Below are 23,780 nucleotides of genomic sequence, written 5' to 3' on the forward strand. Positions count from 1 at the left end.
TTGGATGCTTGGTTTTACTGAGGTACCAGCAAGGTCTCTCCACTCTGGCTGGGCTGGCCTCACCCCCTCAGCCAGGCTCCACCTCTGGTATATCTGTTGGCTCTTGACCTTGGGATCAGTACTCTCTGGTCCACCTCAGGTACACTCGTACTAATATGAGCAGCTCAACCCTGTCCACACACAGGCTTCTGGGGATCCTCTCTGTGCGCTTCCTTCCCTCTGTGGCCCTGCCCTGCAGATACCCGCTACTGATGGCCCTGAACTCTGCCTCTTCAGCTGAGTAGGACCACAGTGGCGTGCTTGGACTCTAGCTCATTACGTTGCAGTCATCAGAATACTGTCCTCAAGCAGGCACCAAGGCATTCACAAGATGACTTACTCATGAGTTGCCCTTCTCTCCAGGACCACTGTTTTGTGCTGCACATTGTCCAACATCTGCCAGCTTTATGGCTGAGACAGGCAGGCGAGTCACGTAGCGGTTCTTCTGTCACAGGTGGAAGTGGAAGTCTTCTGGGGGACATCCATATAGTAAACCTGAAAATGAGGAAGGAACAAGGGCGGAGACTATCAGCAGAGGACAGATAATCCTAGGTAGTCTCAACCCGTAGCCTGAGAACATCCTCAGTCTTCAAAAAATTGCAATATAATGGGGCACCTGGGTGGCTCAGTGGGTTAAATCCTCTGCCTTCGGCTCAGGTCATGATCCCAGGGTCCTGGGATCGAGCCCCGCATCGGGCTCTCTGCTCATCGGTGAGCCTGCTTCCCCCCCCCACCCCCGCTGCCTGCCTCTCTGCCTACTTGTGATCTCTGTCAAATAAATAAATAAATAAATAAATAAATCTTAAGGGAAAAAAATTGCAATATGATGATTTTGCTTAGTGTATCCGAACACAGAGGAATCATCCAAATGAGCATTTTAGCTCCTTCTAAGGAAGGGTCTAGATTTCATGCCCTTCATGCATGGACTAAAGGGAAGCAGTTTCCACATGTAGGTTTTAAACAGCACGCTTGGGAAATGCCTCTACTTATTAAAAGTTCCCCAATTTCTCAAAACTGAATCTTTGCTTATATTTTTATTAAAAAGATAATACAGCCTTTAGCATGATGTATCATAAACCAAAGTGTTCTGGCTGAGCTTGGAATCCACCAGCAAAGGAAACTCAAATAAAGCTTCTGCCAAAAAGCTATATACATGGACCTAGATTTAAAACATTGACTTGGGGGCGCCTGGGTGGCTCAGTGGGTTAAAGCCTCTGCCTTCTACTCAGGTCGTGATCCCAGGGTCTTGGGATCGAGCCCTGCATGGGGCTCTCTGCTCTGCAGGGAGCCTGCTTCCCGCCCCGCCCCCCCCCCCCCCCCGCCTGCCTCTCTGCCTACTTGTGATCTCTGTCAAGTAAATAAACAAAATCTTTAAAAAAAAATGATCAGTCCATTTTAAAAAATAAATAAATAAAATAAAACATTGACTTGGGGCCCCTGGGTGGCTCAGTGGGTTAAGCATTTGTCTTAGGCTCTGTCTCTCTCAAATAAAAATCTTAAAAAAAAATAAACAAACATCGACTTTCAGACTTCTGTGCTTTCTCACTTCTCCACCCACTGTTTTTAGCCAGAGTCCATAATCGATAAGTGGATGGACTAATGACAAGCCATTGTTACTTATACAATTTTCCATCTGTCAATAATTCAAATAATTATTAGGTACACACTTTGTGTCTTGCTTAGCTTTCCTCTAAGAAATCAAGCCTTGAATCTTGCTGAGGAAATACGAGAAAAAGGAAAATGTACTTGATAATTGCTCAGAAGTCACACTGGGTAGCCTTCCAGAACTCCACTTTCCTTTAAGCATTGCGTATACCCTGACCATTCGTGTTCAGCATCTGGACTATGGCCCTTTGCCATTAAGGACACCCTGGTGGAAACTAATGCTTTAGTTTCCATACAAACACTGAATCTGGGGAATAAGTGAGAGGAAGAAGTCCTTATTAGCTAGAGTTGGTTTATAAGTTGGGAATGGATGGCCTAGACTTTTCCTATATGTGTGGGATGGGGGCCAAGATCTGTGACAGAAGTTGCCTAGCTGGAGGGAAAATTTCTCCATAGGGTTTAAAAAGTAATCATATAGTTTGTGTAGCAACTATTCAGTTCTGCCATTGACGCAGGGCAGGTTGTGTTTCAGTAAAACTCTATTTCAGGGCGCCTGGGTGGTTCAGTCGGTTAAGCATCAGAATCAAATTCAGCTCAGGTCTTGATCTCAGGGTTGCAAGTTCAAGCCCTGCATTGGGATCCACTCTGGGCCTGCAGGAGTCCAGCTTTCTAGCTGATTACCGTAGAGCAGAGGTCAGCAAATCTGACCTACTCTCTGCTTCTGGAAGTAAAGGTGTTTGTTTTGTAAGCAGGCGCCATGCCCAGAGTGGATCCCAATGCAGGGCTTGAACTTGCAACCCTGAGATCAAGACCTGAGCTGAATTTGATTCTGATGCTTAACCGACTGAACCACCCAGGCGCCCTGAAATAGAGTTTTACTGAAACACAACCTGCCCTGCGTCAATGGCAGAACTGAATAGTTGCTACACAAACTATATGATTTTTCAAACACTAAAATACTTTCTGGCCTTTTAGAAAAAAGTTTCAGCAGATGAAATCTACCTACACACTCAGAACTTCAATAAACTTTTTAGTACTTTGCTCTAAAACCTGAATGGACACTTAGGTATCACCAGACACATGGAGAAAGACTTCTTCATGACAGGGAGAATACAAGTTAAGTGGGAAAAATAATAGAGTGGATTATGTAGGAACTAGATGCGGCTTATTTATTTTTATGTAATCTCTACACCCAATATGGGGCTCTACAGACAGAGCCAGCTAGGAACCCCTCAAAGAAATCTCTCTTTAAAACAAGTTGGAAAACTCCATGAGAGAGGAAACTCTATTCTTACGTTTCTGTGAGGTTGTTTCTGTTAATAAAGATTTTTATTTCTACTTGGTGAATGTCAAGAGTTCAACATAGATTCCCATGTTTAAAATGAGTGCAGTCTAGGAGTTAAAAACCAAGTGAAGGGCCGCCTGGCTGGCTTAGTCAGTGGAGCGTGTGACTTGTGATTTTTGGAGTGCTCAGTTTAAGTCCCACATTGGATGTAGAGATTACTTAAAGAAATAAAACCTTGGGGGGCACCTGGGTGGCTCAGGGGGTTAAAGCCTCTGCCTTCAGCTCAGGTCATGATCCCAGGGTCCTAGGATTGAGCCCCGCATCGGGCTCTCTGCTCAGCAGGGAGCCTGCTTCCCTTCCTCTCTCTCTGCCTGCCTCTCCGCCTGCTTGTGAGCTCTCTCTGTCAAATAAATAAATAAAATATTTAAAAAAAATAAAAATAATAAAAATAATAAAAAAATAAAACCTTGGGATGCCTGGGTGGATCAGCCATTAAGCGTCTGCCTTCAGCTCAGGTCACAATCCCAGAGTCCTGAGATCGAGTCCCACAGGAGGCTCCTTGCTCACTGAGAAGCCTGCTTCTCCCTCTGCTTCCCCCCAACTTGGACTCTCTCAAATAAAATCTTAAAAAAAAAACACAAAACCTTAAAATAAAAAACCAACAACGAGGGGTACCTGGGTGGTTCAGTGGGTTAAGCCTCTACCTTCAGCTCAGGTCATGATCCCAGGGTCCTGGGATCAAGCCTTGCTTTGGGCTCCCTGCCCATTGGGAAGCCTGCTTTCCCTCTTCTACGCCCCCTGCTTGTGTTCCTGCTCTTGCTGTTTCTCTCTCTGACAAATAAATCAATCTTTAAAAACAAACAAACAAACAAACAAAAAGAGTATATTTGTGGGGCACCTGGCTGCCTCTCAGTCAGAAGAGCATGAGACTATCGATGTCAGGGCCATGAGTCTGAGACCCCTGTTGGGTGTAGAGATTACTAAAACAAAACAAAACAAAAACCAAGCAGTTTGTGACTTCATTCTCTCTGTCCCTGTTCGTAGTGCCTTTGAGTGATGGACAGAAATGTCTCCTTCAGTAGGCTGAGCAGATTAAGTATTTACCTCGTAAAATCCCACACGACAGATGGACCTCAAGGTCTAGATTTGGGGCACATGGCGGCAAGCCCGCTGTGGCTGCAGGTCCAGGCTACGGTCTGTTCTCTACTCCGGCTCTACTGACAATAAAGCTGTTAATTTTACCTCCATCTTTCAGAGTCCAGTTTATAATTCTAATCAGAATTTGAAGGAGTGAGGAAAGTGATTTATCAGCCTCCTTAAATCTGAACATACAATGCCTTAGCTGTGACTTGAGCTCAAGGCCTCCAAATGCCAAGTGAAAAATCTACTTTTTAATCTGACAGATATAAGGAAATATTGCATCCATAAAGTAAGAATAAGTTAACTGTATAAGAGGAACAATCAGAGAACAAGAAGAAACTGAAATATAAAATACGGCTGAAATAAAAAACGTAATGGAAGAGTTAAAGCTGAAAAACTCTCAAAGATGGAGCCAAGAGACACCTCCCGCCCCACCCACAGGTGGGCAAAAACAACTGAGAAGGGTGCCTGACTGGCACAGTCGGTGCTGCAACCAACTCTTGATGTCTGCTTGGGTCATGATCTCAGGGTTGTGAGACGGAGCGGGCTCTGTAAGGAATCCAAGATTTTCTCTCTCCCTCTGCCCCTCCCCCTGCTCTCGCGCTTAAATAAATAATAAAATAAAATCTTAACATCAACAACAACTGAGAAAATCAGTCCAGGAAGATTACCTAACAGAAACTGCAGAGAGACAAAAGAAACTAAAGGGGGCCGGGAGGGGCGCCTGGCTGGCCCGGTGGGTAGAGCATGTGATTCTTGATCTCTTGATCTTAGGGTCTTAGGTTGAAGCCCCACGCTGGGCATCCAGCCTGCTTGGAAAAAAAGAAAAGAAAAGAAAAAAAGAAAACTTAAAGAGAAAGAAATTATAAAAATTCTCCATAGCTAAGGACACAGGTTAAAAGATTAAAAGTCTGTATGTACCCCGCAAAATGAATTTTAAAGAGATCCATTAAGGGACATCACAGTGAAATTTCAAAATATGGGAAATACATAAAATATCCTTAAAGCTTCTAGAGAGGAACAACACAAGTTGTATACAAAGGAATAACAGTATGGTATCAGCCGTCTTAATGGCAACAGCACAGGCTAGATGATGATGAAAAGATTTTCAAAGGGAAAAATTTCAATTCAGAATTCTAGACCCAGCTATCAATCAATTACAAGGTGAGAACAAAGACATTTTCAGACACCTAATGACTCAGCAAGTTTGTTCCATTGTGTCCATTTTTAGGGAGCTATGGCAGGCGATGCTCAAGCAAATGGAACATTTTTAGGCAAAAAGGAAGAAGGCATGGATTCCAGACACAGGTTCTGAATCCAACCAAAACAGAGGTAGGAAGAGTCTGGTACAATACCTTTGCAGCAGTCCTGGAAAATCGGTCCATACTGATGCGAAACGTCAGGATAGCTAGAGGAAGGACTTTCTTGATGGAGGAACAGGACTGGTGAGTGGGAGGCAGAGTGGGGAGGAGACACAAATGAATGATACAACAGAGCATACAAAGAATTACAGATTACTACGTGGAACTTCTGTGAGTGAAAAGCAAAGCAATTTCACTGAAGGGAACTGAGTATATAAGAAAGGAAACATTCGTCTAGTACGCTAAATGCTCGCTCTGACTGAACAATATTTACATAGTTTTCTATTGCATAAACACTGATTAAATATAGTGATATCCATATTGGGAGGAGAGGGGAAGAGCATAAGAACTAAGTCCTCATTTTTCATAAAAAAGTTAATAGGTCATAAGATAATACATAGTCCAGAATTAATAAATTGTAATAGTACATTCTTTAGAAATATAACTATGCAAAGAAAGAGCTAAAAGAGTTTAAAGTGATTGCCTTTATGAACTAAATTTAAATTACTTAAATTTAATTAGAAAAATCAAACCAATAAATAATAGAAACTGTATTATTGCATTAAAAGCCTGCCTCTTTGTAAAATTTATATCTTGGGATTACTTTATATAAAAGGCAGGATTCTAAAGATTCAACTGACAGTTACAAGCTATGCAGAAGTCTACCGACACGTCTTTTCTCCTTTTTGAATAATGTCACATCTTCTTATTCCTTTCCTCACTTCAAATCATGGTTATTCCTCATGGTCTGTCCTCCGGATGAATCCAGTATAAGTCATGTTCTCTTCTGTATGGTACCAACCCAGGAAGGCTTGTCTCACTGTGTCTAAGGAAATTCACACCTGTTCTCTCCTTATCACAATTTAAACAATATCCAACCGAAGCTATGTGACTAATGTAATTATCGTAAAGTTTTACAAATGAGGCCACTTCTCTCCTCCCACCACCCCCCGCACCCCCACTCAAGTTATTGTCGTCTTTCACATGGACCTTATGGCCTCCTCCATCACTGTATACACTGTAGACAGTGAGCTTTAAAAAAAAAAAAAAGACTTTATTTATTTGACAGACAGAGATCACAAGTAGGCAGAGAGGCAGGCAGAGAGAGAGGAGGAAGCAGGCTCCCTGCCGAGCAGAGAGCCTGACTGGGGGCTCAATCCCTGGACTCTGAGATCATGACCTGAGCCGAAGGCAGAGGCTTTAACCCACTGAGCCACCCAGACGCCCCAACAGTGAGCTTTTAAAAATGCAACTCTGATTTCACAAATGCAAATCCCTATTCTACTCCCACCTGTCTTCATTTCTTTAATGGCTTCCATTTGCTTTCAGGACATCTTTAACGTGGTTTGGTCAGCAAAAGCATGATTTGGCCCATCTACATCATCAGCTTTGTTCTGCTGTCTTGCTCTCTGCCATCCCTGGGAACCATGAAGCGTCATGGGCTGTGCCGTCAATTTGGGATTCTCCTTGCATCCCTTCCTCCATCTGTTTTTTTTTCCCCTTAGACTTCAGACCTCAACCATCATGTCCCTGAAGGAATGAACTGCTGGGAGAAATTAAAAATCATTTCCCATTTCTTAATGGTTCAACCAACATCAGCTGGTGTCTGTTCCAGCTGTTACACGTCAGGCTTTACCTGAGGACTAATCAGTTTCACTTGGGAAAGAAAGCCTTTCTCACCCCCCCAGCCCTCCAGACTACTTCAGTGCTACACACCCTCATGGATTTTGTTACTTTTCCTCTCAAGCACTCACTTCAGTTGTTACCTAATATATAGTTGTGTACTCTGTGGTTCATTTCCCAACTTTCTCACGGGAACACAGACTTATTGCCACTGGTCCAGCACAGTACATTGCTTTCAGTAAGCACTCAGCAAATACTCGCCAAGTGGTTAAATTTGCAGAAACTAATAATAACCAGTGTCAGTACCAAATGATCCCCAAGACAAATTGTTAGTAGGACAGGAAAGAAGGATTCAATGTTTTTGTTCTTAAAGATTTTACTTACTTGTCAGAGAGCGAGCGAGCGAGCACAAGCAGGGGGAGTGGCAGGTGGAGGGAGAAGCGGCTCCCTGCTGGGCAAGGAGCCCGGTGTGGGGCTCGATCCCAAGACTCTGGATTCACTACCTGAGCCGAAGGCAGCCACTTAACTGACTGAGCCACCCAGGCGCCCCAGGATCCAATGTTTTAAGCACCGGAAAGGAGTGCAGAATGTCGCTTTATTGATTTCTCCAGTGCCAAACATCGCCTCTTCACCTGACTAATCCATTCCTATGGTCACACACTTACACCTCATTTCCAGAACCACTCTACCTCAGAAACCTCACACGTTCCTTCCTCTGCCTTTATCACCCCATTATTCCATTTCTGCCACTCCCATTGCACTTGCTCTTCCACTTCTCGGAGGCCTCTGAACGTTGATCCTTCCCTTTTCTCTCAATCTAGCTCAATTACACACCCCTCCCCAATTCCCAGTCCTGGCTCGGAGTATCACCTGCTCTGCTGTGCAGCTGGCCCTACTGGAGAGAAAGAACACAAGCGTGCATTTGGGCATCATCACAGTTCCCCACAATGTAGCTAGTGAGGGATACTTGTGACCCACAAACCCGAGTATATCATACCTAGTTAAAGCCCAACCAAACTCTTAAATGTGGCGTGTCAGGCCCTTTGTTATCCGGCTTCACTGCTCAGCATTTCAGTACACTGTTGTCTCTTTCCTGCCTGGCCACTCTCCCTGACAAGAGTCCCATTTGCTTCTCATTCTCATTCACTCATTTCTCATAGTAACTGGCTTTGCTCTCGTTCTTTCTGAAACTACTCTCTCTCAAGGTTACCCTCTACATTCTGAAAGGTAGGATCAGTCACTTTTCAGTCTTGATCTCACCGCTGCATTTCAGATGTTGCTCTCTTTGTCCTTGAAACTCTCTAACTGCTGGTTCCTGGATTCTTCCCATCCTCCTCTAAACATTTTTTCCGTCTCCTCCACAAACTCGCACCCTCCCGTTGCACCTTAAATGTTTGTAAGTCTCCAAGGTCCTTCCTTTAGCTCTATGCTGCTCACTCAACAGCTGACACGCTGAGGAGTCTCAAATGTGGCCTCAGCCCAAAGCTTCCCACCGAAGGTGTCATATTCCCACCTTCTAGACATCCCCGAATATCCCAGAGATCCTCACTTCCAACATGATTAAACCTAACAAAAGTAGAGAAACATAATAGCTGTCCTTGATGCCTCTGTCTTCCTTGACCTCATTCAGTCAACAGTCAAGTCCTGCTATTTTTATTTCCTAAATACATCCGCAGTCTCTCTGATCTTCTAGCCCCTACTATCACCCTCCTCATTCAGGGTCTCACCATCTCTGAGACAACTGCATCAGTATTCTCTTCTTGACGCCCACAAATCTAGCCATGTAGGAGCCAGAGTGAGCTTTCACTAACCCCTTGCTTGAAGTACTTCCAATGCCTACACGGTAAGATTTCAGTCCAGAAAGTGTAATACTTAGCCCTTTCTATAGCTTCATCTTTGATCTTGTACTCCTCACACCCACAGTGTTATCCACACTTTCAGAATTCCATCCCCTATGTCCCTGCTATACCATTCTGATGATCCAAATATGCACAAAAGATAATTATGGATTTTTAAAAAAGCAATCTCTTCTCAACATGAGGCTCAAACTCATGACCCTGAGATTAAGAGTCATATGACTGAGCCAGCCAAGTGCCCCAATTATGCATTTCTTTAAATAAGCTCCCGCAGAACATGCTAAGTGATTTTATTTACCAAACTTAATATTACACTTATTTTTGTAACACATGGCTTCAGACTGTGTTCTGAATTCAAAGTTAATACTCTTTTTGCCAATCTAAGTTTAAGTCTTCTACATCAGCCCAGGTAATACGGGTAACTAAAATAAAAACAGAACACATAGGAAGTCACATTTTACCTTCTCTATTTATCTCATAGGATGGTAGGCATCTAAAAATCTGAGACTATAAAGGGGATCTTTTGAAAATGTATTAAAAAATCCACATTTAGTCATTGTCTACATTCAGCTCTTACAGGTGACTGAATGAGGGCTTTCCAGATGAATCTTCCTTGTAAGAACAACTCATCTGGAAGGGAAGAACCCTGAGGTACTAAGTAGGTACTTAGTACCTACTAAGTACTTGGTACTAAGTAGGTATGTACAGGTGACCCCTTGCACAATGCAGAGTTCGAGACACTGACCCCCCACCCCCCACCCAGTTGTGTGCAAAGTTTGACTCAAAAATTTAGCTATTAATAGCCTACAGTTGACCAGAACCCCATTACTGATAACATTACGGTTCAATTAGCACGTTTTTGTGTTATATGTATTTTATACTGTATTCTTACAATGACGCTAGGGAGAGAAATATTAAGAAGATTGCAAGAACCATACAGTGAAGTATCTGCATATTAAGAGAACTGCAAAGTTCAAAACCTGTGTGTTTAAGGGTCAACTATAGCTTGTTGATATCGGTTCACCTATTTGAGCCTCAGTTTCTCTTCACCTATAGTTCATGGATTTCCAAGGCAGATCACACACGTTACTGGGGTGGGAGTGACCATGAATCCCTCAAAATTGTACACATAATTCTTTCAATTTTCTAAGTAGAGATTTCATGGTTTTCAGTAGATACTTAGAGATTCATGAATTCCAAAGTGATGAAGGACACCTGGATTAAATGATTTCTCAGATCCCTCATATTGTAGGATTCTATGTCTTTTAAAATTATGGAATGTATGGATCTATTATCCCTACAAACTTAGATTATAATTAATGGGTTTTATGACAAACTTAGATTATAATTACTTTTTCCTGTTGTTCTATGCTGTAAATCTAGTAAGGTTAGGCCTAACTTACAATTCTAGGCACGTTATGAAGACAAATTTACACTGCCATTTAATGCAGAAAAAAAAGGGTGAAGACAGTAGAACTAGATGACAAAGTAGCACAAAGTAACTTTTAATTTCTAAAGTTCTAAATGACTGAGATTAAGGACCGAAAAAAAGCCACAAATGTAAAAATATGTAAAAATACATATGTATTTTTCTATGTATGTAAAAAATGTACATTTCTATGTATGTAAAAATACATAGAGCCAAAATTACATTCAGCAAAAACTGCAATGCCTATAAACTATATAATAAAAAAAAATCCCAACCGATCATCCACTTATCTCAAGCAGTAGATAGCAATACTTCTGCCTAACACAAGAACCTGAATCGTTGCACATGTGGTTTAGGCTTCTTTTCCCTTCAGTTCATCTGTAATTGTCTCTTGGCATTGGCCAACTAAAATTCAAAGGATTAAAGGCTTATCATCATCTTTCTTAAAACTGGACCTACCTACCCCCTTACTTCATTCTATTATGGCAGCCTGTTGGAGTTATGCAGGCTTAACAATCAATACATTTGAATTTGGAAGAGACAATGTCTCTCAAACCCATAATAAATTCACATAAAAAGGATTACAAACCAGAAAATAACTGTTGTTCCTCTATTTAGAATCAACTATTTCTTTAAGGACAAATGACTCAGTCTCTTCATAAAAAATTTGTAAAGAATAAAAGTCAGATGAAGAAATCTATAGATTAAGACCTAAAAGACATTTTTAGAAGATTGAAAATTTGAACACTAACAGGATATTTGATGTTACGGAGTATTAATATTTAAAGATGACATATTAAAGATGAAATGATGTATCTGGGAAGTTTCAGAAAAATATGGCGCGTATATGGAGAATAGCTGATATAAGCTTGGTCAGAAATTCAGAATGACTGAAACTAAGTGATGGGTATGTTGTGATTCTCTAACAAAAAAATTAAAATCATTTAAAAAATACTGATGAAGAGTGGGGCGCCTGGGTGGCTCAGTGGGTTAAGCCTCTGCCTTCAGCTTGGGTCATGATCCCGGGGTCCTGGGATGGAGCCCCGCATTGGCTCTCTGCTCAGCAGGGAGTCTGCTTCCCCCTCTCTCTCTGCCTACTTGTGATCTCTGTCAAATAATAAAAATCTTAAAAAAAATATTGATAAGAAAAAAAATTGTGTGTATACTACATTACCGTGAACACCACCATACACAAGTGGTCTCACCAAAGAAGGGTGGGTCGGTGGTATTCACTCAATTATCACACACAACACACAAGGCTTTTATGACCACTTGGTCAATAAACTGTGCAAACTGGAATCTGTTGGTCAGTGACCTGTCACACCAAGTTTACGTTCAACTGTTTCTTAGGACCAATAGGACAAGGAAGGAGTGCATTTAGGAAAATCTTCAAATAAAAACAATTACGTCAACTTGTGTAATGAATAATATGCTTCCTATGACAAAAATTAGCCAAGGGGTTAAACAAACCTAAAAGTTTTAAAACAAGCAAGGCAAAGAGCAAAAGTTTAAACAAGTAGGATTTTTGTAGAGCAAAATCTATCAAGTGCTTGAAATTACATGATCATTTCAAGTGAATGATCAAATGGCTTTTGTATTTGCAAAAGTAACCTTATTCTAGTTTACATCAGTATTTTGGAGATGCAGACCGCCTGGGGGTCACCTGGCTAGTGACCAGGATGAACTCTGTGCAACCAAAAGTGGTGCGTGTAGGGAGAACCATAGACCTCCCTGGCTAAATTCACTTTCTAAATGACTGTATGAGAACTCTGCTCACTGCTCATGAAATCCACATTGGACAGAAAAGCTAGACTTACCTGTCTTCACGGATAGATTACAGTCGTCCATAATTGCCTGTGTGCTTCAGTTACCTGCTAACAATTCAAATATTCAACATATCAACAAAGTAAGCTACATATTACTTTTTTTTTTTAAAGTTCAGAATTTCTTCTACTAGAGGTTACTAAATTGTTTTCTGCATATGTATTTCGGTATGGTAATTTTTAAAAATTTAAAAAAAATTTAAAATGGGTAATTTTTAAAAATTACCCATTCTTTGTCAAAATAGTAAAAAACAACTTAAATAAGAAAATACAAAAATTTCAAATTAATATACTAAAAAGTGAAGAGGTACTTGGCAGTTTTTTTTAATCAAATATAACATCTCTTTTCAATACAAGTCAATAAAATATGACTTGGCATATTACAGTATCAACAAACTATAGATTAAGAATGAACTTTGCAAATCCTTAATATATTTGAAAAGTTTTGTTTTGTAGATTTGACTGTCAAGGCCTTAACTTATTTTACTGTTAAGAGCTAAAAAAATTCATATCTGAGAAATCTACTTTTTGAAAACTTTGGTTTGTATATTTTAAGTGTTAAGGCTTACAAGGTATACCAACATTTGGCTTATACTGATAGCTGAAATATTGGAGCTTAGAAAATATGGGAAATTCCTAAACACAGCAGCAATTCATGAAGCAACAAAAAGCCTTAATTACTGTGTACTTCCCCCGAAGCACTCTTTAAGTAGGACCCCCAAGTATATACATACACATTAAGTATCCTTTAGGATCTGGTTTACTTTCAGTAAGGACCATTTCCTTTAATGCTTGATGTTCAATTAGCCAGAACAGTGAGACAATTATTCCAACTTCAAATTCAAATCCCTATTATACACTTAGAAGGAAATTGCTGAATCTGAGACTCAATTTTCCTTATCTACAAAATGGGGATAACATATTTAATTAGCAGAGTTTTTCTAAGAATTAAATAGCATGCATGATTGGTTGAATGCTCATAGCATTCAAAATTGGCTTTTTTTTTTTTTTAACCACATCTTTATTCTTTAGTATTCTACAGGCTGGACTTTATATTCTTATATTTTTTCTAATTATTAGTCTTTTAACTCTTTCTGGTCAATCACTGTTATTTTCATAAGCTACCTCAAGTCCTTTGCTGATTAAGCATATCCCAAGGGGGGGAAACCCAATTTAGTTTAGTTCTACAGAGTTCACAGTAAAAAGGAAGCGGCAACAGGCAACTAAGCAGAAAAAAGAAGAGTGGGAAAACATTTCCTTCAAGAAAATGTTCTGAAAGAATTCCACATAGGAAATAGATCCTGAAAAGTTATATTCATTGTGGTTTAATAGGTGTTCACAAAAAGGTATTTTGTGGCAATGTCACTCTTCCTCACAAATTGAGTATTTTCATTTATTGGCCAATTTCATAAAACTTAACATTCTAAAGAGGTCAACTTTTAAAAACGAACTTAAAAATAAGTACACATTGTTTAAAGACTTAAATTTCAAACAGACCTTCTCCCTGTAATTTTCGGCATTACTATTTCTGAGCATCAACTAAGCAGATCAAATGACTAAATACCCAACTCTCCCCATTTGTAGTAACAAACCGCTCCCCAAAGAGGTATAAAATGTTTAGAATAGAAAATGAATAAACATCTCAACTAGTAAAATTACTCCTTTTTCCGCATTAAAAAATAACTTGTGAAAAATGCAATGTAATTACGAAGTGTCGTACTCAACTCTATCTCTAAAATAATACACGGCATAATTTTAACTAAGAGAAATGCTAGTTTCCCAAAATAGCATGATTGTTACCTTTTCCCGAGGTTTAAAAAATAAATATTACCATCATGACATCACTAGAAAGAAATTGAAGCATACAAGGAATAAACTATAGTTTCTTTTTATATCAAAATGTACTCTTGAAAATGTGTTTGGCACAGTGCTAAATCATATATAGTTAATACTAAATATTGCAGGATACAATAAAACCCTGGAGTTAATTGTTTACACCCTCTTATGGGAATGAAAATAATAGATACCAATTATTCAGAAGTCAGCCTATACAAACTGTATAAACAATACTTTATGTTTCGCTTTGAAAACCAGTGATATAATAAATTTTACATAAAAGACTGCAAAATAATATAAATGGATTTAAACAGATCTTTACAATAAGAAATTCAAATGGAAACAGACAAGTAACAAAGAGAAGTAAAAAAATTTATTGCAGTATTCGCTCCACCAGATTGCCTGGGGATCCCTTTTCTTGTATTGTTTTCAGGGTGACCTAATACATCAAAATCTACATTTACAAAAACTCCTTCTGCAGATAGGTCATAGATACTGCATGCTTTTTTTTTTTTTTCAACAGAATAAATTATATATCCAGGAGATTCTGCCATTTTACAGCCTGGAAAAAACAATGCTTCCCTGGAAACTGGGCTAAGCTAAAGAAAGCCATCCGCTGCTAGGTTAAACTCCAAGAACACTTTATTAAGAACATTAACAGACTAATTTCCAACATTCACTTGTTTATTTTTTAAACAGAAAGTTTTTTTTCCAAGATATAAACAATTTTTGTTAAACTATAATACAGTGGGAGTAAAAATGAACTGAGAATCTGTTTCTGCTGCACAACAGCGAAGGGAGCTCCCACAAAAATGTTTGCCCAACATTTCGTTCTTTTGTTCCTGCATCCCAGGTTCCATTCTTACTCTTCATAAAACTGATTTTTTTTTTGCCAGAATGTTGATATTTCAAGTTTTTCTGCCTTTTAAAAAAATTCCTGTAAATTTGGCTGCATGTACAAATTCATTAGCTGGAAGTCCCATCCTTGGCGGCATACAGGGATCGTAAAGTCTGAACAACTTTATTAGTCAGCTTATTAGCACTCGTTAGAGCAATTTTTTTGTAAATAATGTCTGACTCTTTAATAGTGTCTACCCAAGGCACCAGTTTGCGGCCATCACGGCGCTTAGCCTCAGTCCAGGAGCCACTGTAGGAGCCTGCCATCCACTGAACACTGAAGCCATTGCTGGTTTTCTGTACTACTCTTGCAATTTGTGGTCGATCTTTGTACTTTGGACAGCAAATAGCGATGACATCCATGACGTCAACACTTTCATTCATCTGTGCTGCCAACTCCGTAGAGTCTGAATTTCGTTTTGACCTTCTCAATGACTAAAACATTGGGAGGGGGGAAAAAAGACGAAGTGTTACACAAAAGAATTTTAGTGAAATTTTTGTTTTTATTGCTTTTAATCCCTTGACGCCGGGAGTTGGGATTTCCCAGCACACTTCCATTGCCGGCAATGAGACGCACCGTGACCGCCAGCGCCAAGGGGTTAACATATACTTGTAAAACCATATAACTCTTAATTTGTACCCGTGTCTTTACTCTTATTGATATATAAAATTATATATACATATGAACCATAAAGCTACATAAAACTTAGCAACAATAAAAAAGGATAACACACATTAATACAATCCAAAGAAAAATTAATAACCCTTTATGCTGGATAAGTCTCATTTCTGTTTTTTTCTTTTTTATTGTCTTTTATGTTAAACTTTCTACAAAAGGATGTATAAATGGTTAAGTAGAGAATCTCTATCTACAAAATGTTTTCTCTCATAAGTATTACATTACTTGGTGTACATTTAATAGACTGACATATATAAGCACATAAAAATCATTTTACGTAATACGCTGCGAAATACGTTGACTCCTCCTCCGCCTCACCCCTGAAGTGCCTCCTCCTCTATCCTCCCCATCACTTTCATCATCTTCTGTCTCTGCTGCTGCATTATTTTTAGGGCTGCCTCCTCCAAGCAGCGAGGTAATTGCTTTGTTCCGAGCATTTGTACTAGCTGACACCTCCCCTTCTTCTTCCTCTTCATCAGGGTCCAGATGTTCCATGAGAAGTTTGAACTACAAAAATTAGATATGAATTTAGAGTTAGGTAAATAATCTTAAAGAAGACTGTTAAGTCCTTAAATATTTCCTGTTTAATTTTTTCCTAAATCTTTTCTAGGCAGTAGTTGTGTGTGGGTTCTAGTTTAGTAGCTAAATAGATTTTAACTATTGTCCAAGACAGGGCCTGACAAATATTTTTTATAAAGTGCCAGATAGTAAATATTTCTGGCTTTGCAGGCCATATGGTCTCTGTCATTACTACATAACTCTACCATCGTAGTGTGAAAGCAACTAGAGACAATACCTAAATGAATGGGCATGGCTATTTCAATACACTTTATTTAAATGGGCAGTGGGGAAAAAATAAAATTAAACAAACAAACAAACAAACAAAAAAAACAGGCAGCGGGGGCCAGGTTTGGCCCATAAGCTGGAGTTTGCTGACTTGGTCCAAGTTATCAAGTAACCAGATGATTAATAATTAATTACTGATAGACATCTTTCAAGTTCTCTACCCCCTTTGCCCTCTGCTAAAATAAGAAGATACAAGTGGAAGAAAAGGATGTTAAAGAATTTAAAAAGAGAACTAAAATAATTTTCAGCTTTGGAGTGTAAGGTTCACAGTCAGTGAATAATATGAAAAACACTTCGTAGGTTTCATCGCTTAAAAAAAATTATTTATTTTTGGAGAGCAAGAAGACAAAGAGGGAGGGAGAGAGAGACAGTGTGTGAATAAGGAATAGAAGGGAAGGGGGAGGAAGGGAGGGAAAAGGGGAAGCAGACTTCCACTAAGCAGGGAGCAGAATGCCAAAGTGGGGCTCTATCTCCTGATACGGAGGTCATGATGGGAGCTGTAACCAAAAGTCAGACACTTAACTGACTGAGCCACCCAGGTGCCCCTGTGTAAGTTTCATTCTTGGTCAAAAATATTATTAGTTATGTTCAGCTCATTGCTTTAAGTAGATTAAAATAAAAAAAAAATTTTTTATTTTTTAGGGACAATCTCAACCCCCCCATGTTTTTAAACATAAAGCTTTCCTGTGTTAAAATACACATAAAACTTACCATTCTAGTGATTTTAAAGTGTTCAATTCGTTGCCATTAAGTATATTCACAATGTTGTGTAATCATTATCGCCATCATTTCCAGAACTTTTTTCATCCCAAACAGAAACTCATTCTGTCCCTATTAACAACAGCTCCTCATTCCTTCCTCCCCCACTGGGGCCCCTGGTAACCTTTTCCATTTTCTGTCTCCAGGAATTTGCCTATTCTTAAAGATATTTAAAAAGCACATTTTACATAAACATGCTCTCACATACCTGCTAACTGAGTATTTATGGAGGATGTATACAAGTATGTAAGCCTGTATTACACTTCTGTAAGAACACATGAAAAAGTAGGAACACTGGTTACCAGGAAGGAGAGCAACAGAATGGCTGAGGAGTGCAGGAGGATGACTTTTCCTGATTTTTGCTTTTAGGAACTATAAACCATGTAATCTACTGAATTAAAAAGAAATACATATGTGGGCATGGCTCTTCCCTGAAACTTGCCTATAGAATCTCATTCTCACTAAAATAACGTGAGTGGTGGACCAGCGTTTTCAAAGACAAAATATAATGCAATGGGTGAAGTGGGAAAGGCAGGCAGGCTTCAAGTAACTTGTTAAAACCACAGAGAGAAAAATAATCCTGATAGTTCATGAAGCTTCCATGTAAGAGAGGAAGCGGAGCTCTCTCCACCCAAAGAATTTAATTTTCAAAAAAGTATTATTAGAAAATATACTTTGGTTTTACTACTCACGTCTAGATACTGTTTTACTATACTCCTCTTCACATCTTCAGTGATTTTGGAATTAGCCATATCACTCCGCAGGAAGTCCAGTGTTTGTTTGGGATGAAAATGAACTCCTGTTTTTCGGTTTATCGCCTTATCATACACTTTTGCGGATTCAGATGGAGAGTATTTCTGAATTTTACTGTTTTGGGAAAACAAAGTCATTGACTTTAAAATTTTTTCAGGCATTTATATTTAAAGTGATTGTAGGTAAACATCACTTACTAATAATTAAACTTTTGTCACAGAGATTTCAACCAGTGAACTTCAAAAATAATTTTAAAAAGGGACGTAAAGACATAAAGGTAAAGATTAAAAAGAATAATATCCTCTTGTTTCCAACAGTATTTGTCTTGAATAGAGGGATCATTTAAATGTAAGTAATTTCTCAAGTCTGTTTTTGAATACCATGATCATGACTGTAGAACAGTTTCAATATAAATACTGGTTTACCTCCTACTTTCTTACCCTCCAACTCTTCATCCTCTACACAGCAGCCAGAATGTTTACAAACCTGTTTCATATTATTAACAACTCTGGCTTAAAAATCTTCTCAACTCTCTAGCACTGCTCCAAGACCTTACAGGGTTTTACATTATTCTGAACTAGCTGCCAATATTTACATCAAGGTATTTCTCATAAAAACCTGGATTATCTAGCTTCTCTTGAAAAAGTAGAAGCTCCTGGCCACATCATGCCCACCTTCTTCCATGGTAACAAACTGATGAATGTCTGAGTAATACCTGAGCCCCTTAAATAAAACATTCTCTTTCTAGTTTGCCAGAAAATTTCCACCAAATCTACTTTACTCTGTTTCATGATCTGTCCTCTAAGAACATATGACTTTGTGACTCCTAGTAAAGGTTTCCATGAATATGAAAAATGACCAAAGTTTCATGGGTATAGGCAGAAAAAAAGATACCTATAGTCACTAATCATGGGTAAACTTATAGGGCATTCACAACAATCAGCACTTTCCTATCTCTTACTTTACAGAGTACATTAAAGACCATTTGGGTTCTCTTGGGTTCTCAGTCTAGTTGGTCTGCATCTATTCTTTATTCATAGCTCTTTAAAAACTTAAAATTGCAACCTATTTTAAGATTAGCCTAATTTTCTAGTAAGATCTATTTAAGGAAATCAAAGTAAGTCCTTTCACTTACAATGCAACTAGTGAATGTTTTTCCTCTCTTAAAGAGCAAACAAATTGTGGTATATTACATAACAAAATATTATACAGCAACCATAAGGAACAAACTCCTTCTTTTAAAAGGGACATTTTAAATATGAAAGTAAACATGCAATCAAAACTGGGTTTCATTGCTAGAGGGGAGAGGGTGGGAGGGATGGGGTGGCTGGGTGATGGACATGGGGGAGGGTATGTGCTATGGTGAGGAAAAAAACCGATTACACACACACACACACACAAAACAACTGGGTTTCATATTTCTTTATAATTTGAACAGGGTAAAGTTCTTTCTCTCACTGGTTATGTAACCTTACCTATCAGAAAATCCACAGAGATTCTTCAAATGTTGTTTTAACATCAGAAGTAACAAAATACCCTGGGAGACATTTGCAAATTCAATTAAAGGAGCTGAATTTTCTGGCAAACATTTCATCACTGAATTTATATCATCTTCTGAATCTGAATCTGAATCTGAATCTACACGTTTTCGTGACTTCCGAGGCCTGGAAACTTCTTCTTCACTCTCACTTGACTCATTTTCCTTACTAGGTGATGATTTTCTCTCTTTCCTTTTGTCTTTTACCATTGACTGGGGAAAAAAAAGGAAAAACAGTAACAAAATACCACTAATAAATAATTGTGCTCTATTCATAATCATCAAAAAACATCTCTAAATTAATATTTTATATATTGAAACCTTCTGACTTTCCATGAACAACAATTAGGTTCCAAGACTAAACAAAGTCATATATAATCTATTGCTCTGATGCCCCCCTCCTCAAAAGCTCTTCTCAAATATCGAAGGGAAACAATTTTGTTTAGAGATGAAATATAAATTAGTTATAAAAGTATCAATTTGGTACAGGTAAACCACTAGAGGAAAAACACTAATTATAATTTAAGTAAGGCACTTAATTTAAGCGCCTGGCTGGCTCAGTCAGTAGAGTGTGTGACTCTTGATCTCAGGGTCATGAGTTTGAGCCCCACGTCAGGCATACTCATTATTTAAAAAAACAGTGCTACATATAATTTAACCGAAGAGAATATAACAAGCTTGAACACCTCAACTTCTATCAAACTCTCCCTTTTAAGAACTTCTCAATAATATGCAACTTTTCTTAAATTAGTTAAATTCTGTGGATTTTTTTTTTGTACTTTATGAAACTATTAGCTCTTAAAAAGAAAGTCAGCTGGATTTAAGAGAGGGGGAAAGACCAGATTACAAAGTAATTATTACTGTTTAAGAGGAAATAAAACTGGAGAAACATTTACAAGTATATTCACAACAGTAAGTGAAGTAAAATAAAAATATGATGACTAAAGTTTCTGTAAAATTATTAACTTCTCAAACTTTAAGGGGCACCTAGGAATTGTTAAAAATGCAGACTGTTTCAGCAGGTCTAGAGTGGGACCTGAGGTTCTGCTAGTTCTAACAAGATCTCAAGTGAGGCCAGTGCTGCTGGGTCTTGGTGCACACTTTCAGCAGCAAGGGTTTAGTTACCTCTGTAATTCCAACCCTTGGGTATTATAATAATCTCCCTGATTTACTACTGTGATCAGGGGGAGCTCTGAGCAAAACAATTTTGTAAAATGAGATCTACTTGTATCATCCGGCACACGAAAATATTACAATTCATTTTTAAATAATTAACTGAGTGCCTACTAGGTGTTCAAGTGCTATACCGGGTGCTGTTACAATGAAACCAATTACATTTCCTCCTACAAACCGTAAGGGAAGACATACGGAGAAAACTGGGTGAAGATTTTGGGCACACAATATGCCAGTTCCGTTACGATACTAGTGTTCAGGGATAGGGGATCAATAGTATTATACATTTTGTTTTTCCTTATAAGTAAGGTATCTATTTATATCTCTTCAAGTATACTATGGTGATCTACAGCATTACCAGACTTCTAGAATAGCAAGGTGCCTTAAAATGGGGTTTAAATGAATGTATGAATGGACACTAAACACTTAAGATCAGTGCTTAAAGTAAGAGAAAAAAAGAAGTGGGATGGCTTATCAAAAGAACAATATATATTTATATATTTATATACTATAAATATATATATGTATGTGTGTGTGTGTGTGTGTGTATTTCCACTTAAATGATCTGGAATGGAATGGTTTTAGGTCTTTCTTAATAGAAATGAAATGGCAACCCACTTCTTCTCCCCAATTCAAGCACTGCCCCGATTTTAATAAATTCATTTAGAAAGACTTTACCTGTGAAAAGAAAAAAAAAGAACAATGGAAACAAAACAGTGAGAATAGCATGCCTGCACTTTGACAGATGCATTAAGAATAGTAATGTGTGTAACTTACCTCCTTGAATGACTGCAGTAGGTTACTACCAGAAACTGAGAGTGTAATGTCTATATGATGCATTATAAACAACGGCTCTTCCTGTGTCTGGTATGGAAAACAGGCTAGATTGTCTGCTATATACAAGAGCATATTCACTTCTGTTTTCTGTAAATTTTAAAAAAAGGTACACATGTTTAGTGGATAATCTAGAAATCCATCCAAAAAGCCTTTTTAGAAAAAATATTAGAGGGCACTTTCACCTCAGTCAATGTTTCAGAAAGAGAAGGGTAGGGGAGGGAGGGAGAGAACAGGGGAGGGAGGTAAGAAAAAGGGATGAGGGGGCATAGAATTGGATTTTATAAAATAATCTTATACCCATTTAAAGAGATTTCATAATGACTTATACCATGGACCTCAAGAAGGGAAGAGGTGAAATTTTTCTGTGCACCCAAGTGGAATTCCCTGTAATATTCTTATAAAGTATATGGGATTTTTATGATAAATCCATACCACATCAGAAAGTATACATATGAATTCATAATGATTTGTCATTGTGCTTCTAAGAGTTTAACCCATATGGAGATCAGTTACACACAGTTACTATTCTGCCCTCAAAAATAAGCAGTAATCATAGTACTAACATGTGGGTTAAAAAAAAAATCAAAGTTCATGTATTCAAAAACATTTGTCCATTTCCTACATATCCAGTATCAGTCATTCTGACAGGGCCATACCATAGTCTCACAAGATAAAAACTCTGAGGGAGGCAAAATTTAAGGCAAAAGTTATGGTTACTACTAGTTGTTTGCTTTAAAAAGAAGTAATAGAGACTTTCAGCATTTCATAATCATATAGAATGAATATAAACAGAAATGCACATTAAAATTTAAATTCCTTTAAAATACAGCTTAGGGAAAAAAAAAAAGGAAAGAGAAAATACAGGAGTCAAAACACACTCCCTCCTGCCATCTCACCTATCCTGCCATGCAAACAATCCAAAACCCAACTGTGGCATCAGCAACAACAAAATCCCAAAGGACAAATGCAATAAACTTGCTAACACTCTACTTTTTGTTTTTAAAATATGTATCAATTCCTACGTGTTAAAATTGGGGAAATGCAGACATAGGACTCCACCCTGTCTATTAGTTTTAACACTAATTTAAAAATGTATTTTTTTCTCCTAAAACTGAAAATGTTCAAGACTACTCTGAGTAAACCTTTTTAAAACTCTGAAATTCTTCAACTTTGGTCATAAAAAAGTCCTATATTGCTCATTTCTTTAAAAAAATCAAATTTCTTAAAAGAATACTCTAGAGCTGCTCCTGCCATGTCTTCCTCAAAACTCTTCAGTCACATCAAGCTTGTGTCCCTCACTCTTTGATGGCTGCCATCTAATCTCGCCCTATTTCTTTTTTAAAAATATCTTATTCTCCTTGACTTCTGAGTAGTAGGACATTACTGTCCACCCTTTCCTTCCTGAAATTTTCTTCTTCCTTAGTTTTCTCTTCCTACCTCTTTGACTAATCCTCCATGTCCTTCTCAACTCCTTTTCAACAATCCTATTATTTTCTCAGGTGCTCAGGACAAAAATATTCCAGTTATCCTTTGATGATTCTCACACAGCCTTATTTATTACTTCTTCACAACACTTCATTCCTTTCCTACTGTCATCATAATAGATCAGTCCCTTGTTGCCTCCAGTGTGAAAAAAATGCTAAAAAAAAAAATCCATGTTCCTGAAATGCTCTTTGGCATCTGTCCTCTTCACTTTATTTAAATGCTTTTTTTGGTTTTTCACTGTCTACAAGATACTCCATAAACCATGCCTCATTATGACCTTTCTGCTCCAGTCAAATAATAATCTATTTGTTATTTTCCACACGTTCTTATCTTTGTACCTTTATTATCTTTTTACCCCTGGCTTAAGCAGTGGTTCTATCTCATTTAACCTCCCAGGACTTCAGTGATTTGTTCCTCCTCTGACATCCTTTGTTGGGACTAGTCAGGAAACAGCACTGCATTATGACAGCTGAATTATCAGCTTAGCACTGCGCATGCCAGGGTGACAGAATACTGAGCTAATGACAGAGAGCAGGACATGAAACTACACAGGAATGAAGCTCAGGAGACGAGGTAAGGACTAGAGCAGAATCAACAGTACAAACCACCTAGCACATAGAATATGTCAACCTTAACATATTTACTTCCTTTATACTGTGTTCTATCACCACAACTGGGGGGAGGTAAGATCAGTGAGGGGAAGACTCCTATATCATACCATTTCTACTCCTAGCATGATGATGCCCTCTACACAATGAAAACTCAATACTGATGATGAAATGATGATGATGGTGGTGGTGATGATGATTAAATTATA

The 23,780-nt window shown here is 38.4% G+C and overlaps 1 protein-coding gene across 1 annotated transcript in view; it reads right to left on the bottom strand.

The window, feature by feature from the left end:
- Positions 1-14,617: 14,617 nt before the first annotated feature.
- The window catches only part of NIPBL (NIPBL cohesin loading factor), a 202,560-nt gene continuing 193,397 nt past the window's right edge, over positions 14,618-23,780 (bottom strand). Inside the window, exons 43-47 of the mRNA XM_080803351.1 lie at positions 21,419-21,565; positions 19,407-19,681; positions 17,871-18,045; positions 15,892-16,080; positions 14,618-15,329 (exon numbers count right to left, since the gene is read on the bottom strand). Of these exons, the coding sequence (XP_080659477.1) occupies positions 14,964-15,329; positions 15,892-16,080; positions 17,871-18,045; positions 19,407-19,681; positions 21,419-21,565 (1,152 nt within the window). The 3' untranslated portion in view covers positions 14,618-14,963. The remainder of the gene's footprint in view (positions 15,330-15,891; positions 16,081-17,870; positions 18,046-19,406; positions 19,682-21,418; positions 21,566-23,780) is intronic.

Source organism: Martes martes (assembly GCF_963455335.1).
Source record: "Martes martes genome assembly, chromosome: 5".
NCBI classification, from domain to species: Eukaryota; Metazoa; Chordata; class Mammalia; order Carnivora; family Mustelidae; genus Martes; species Martes martes.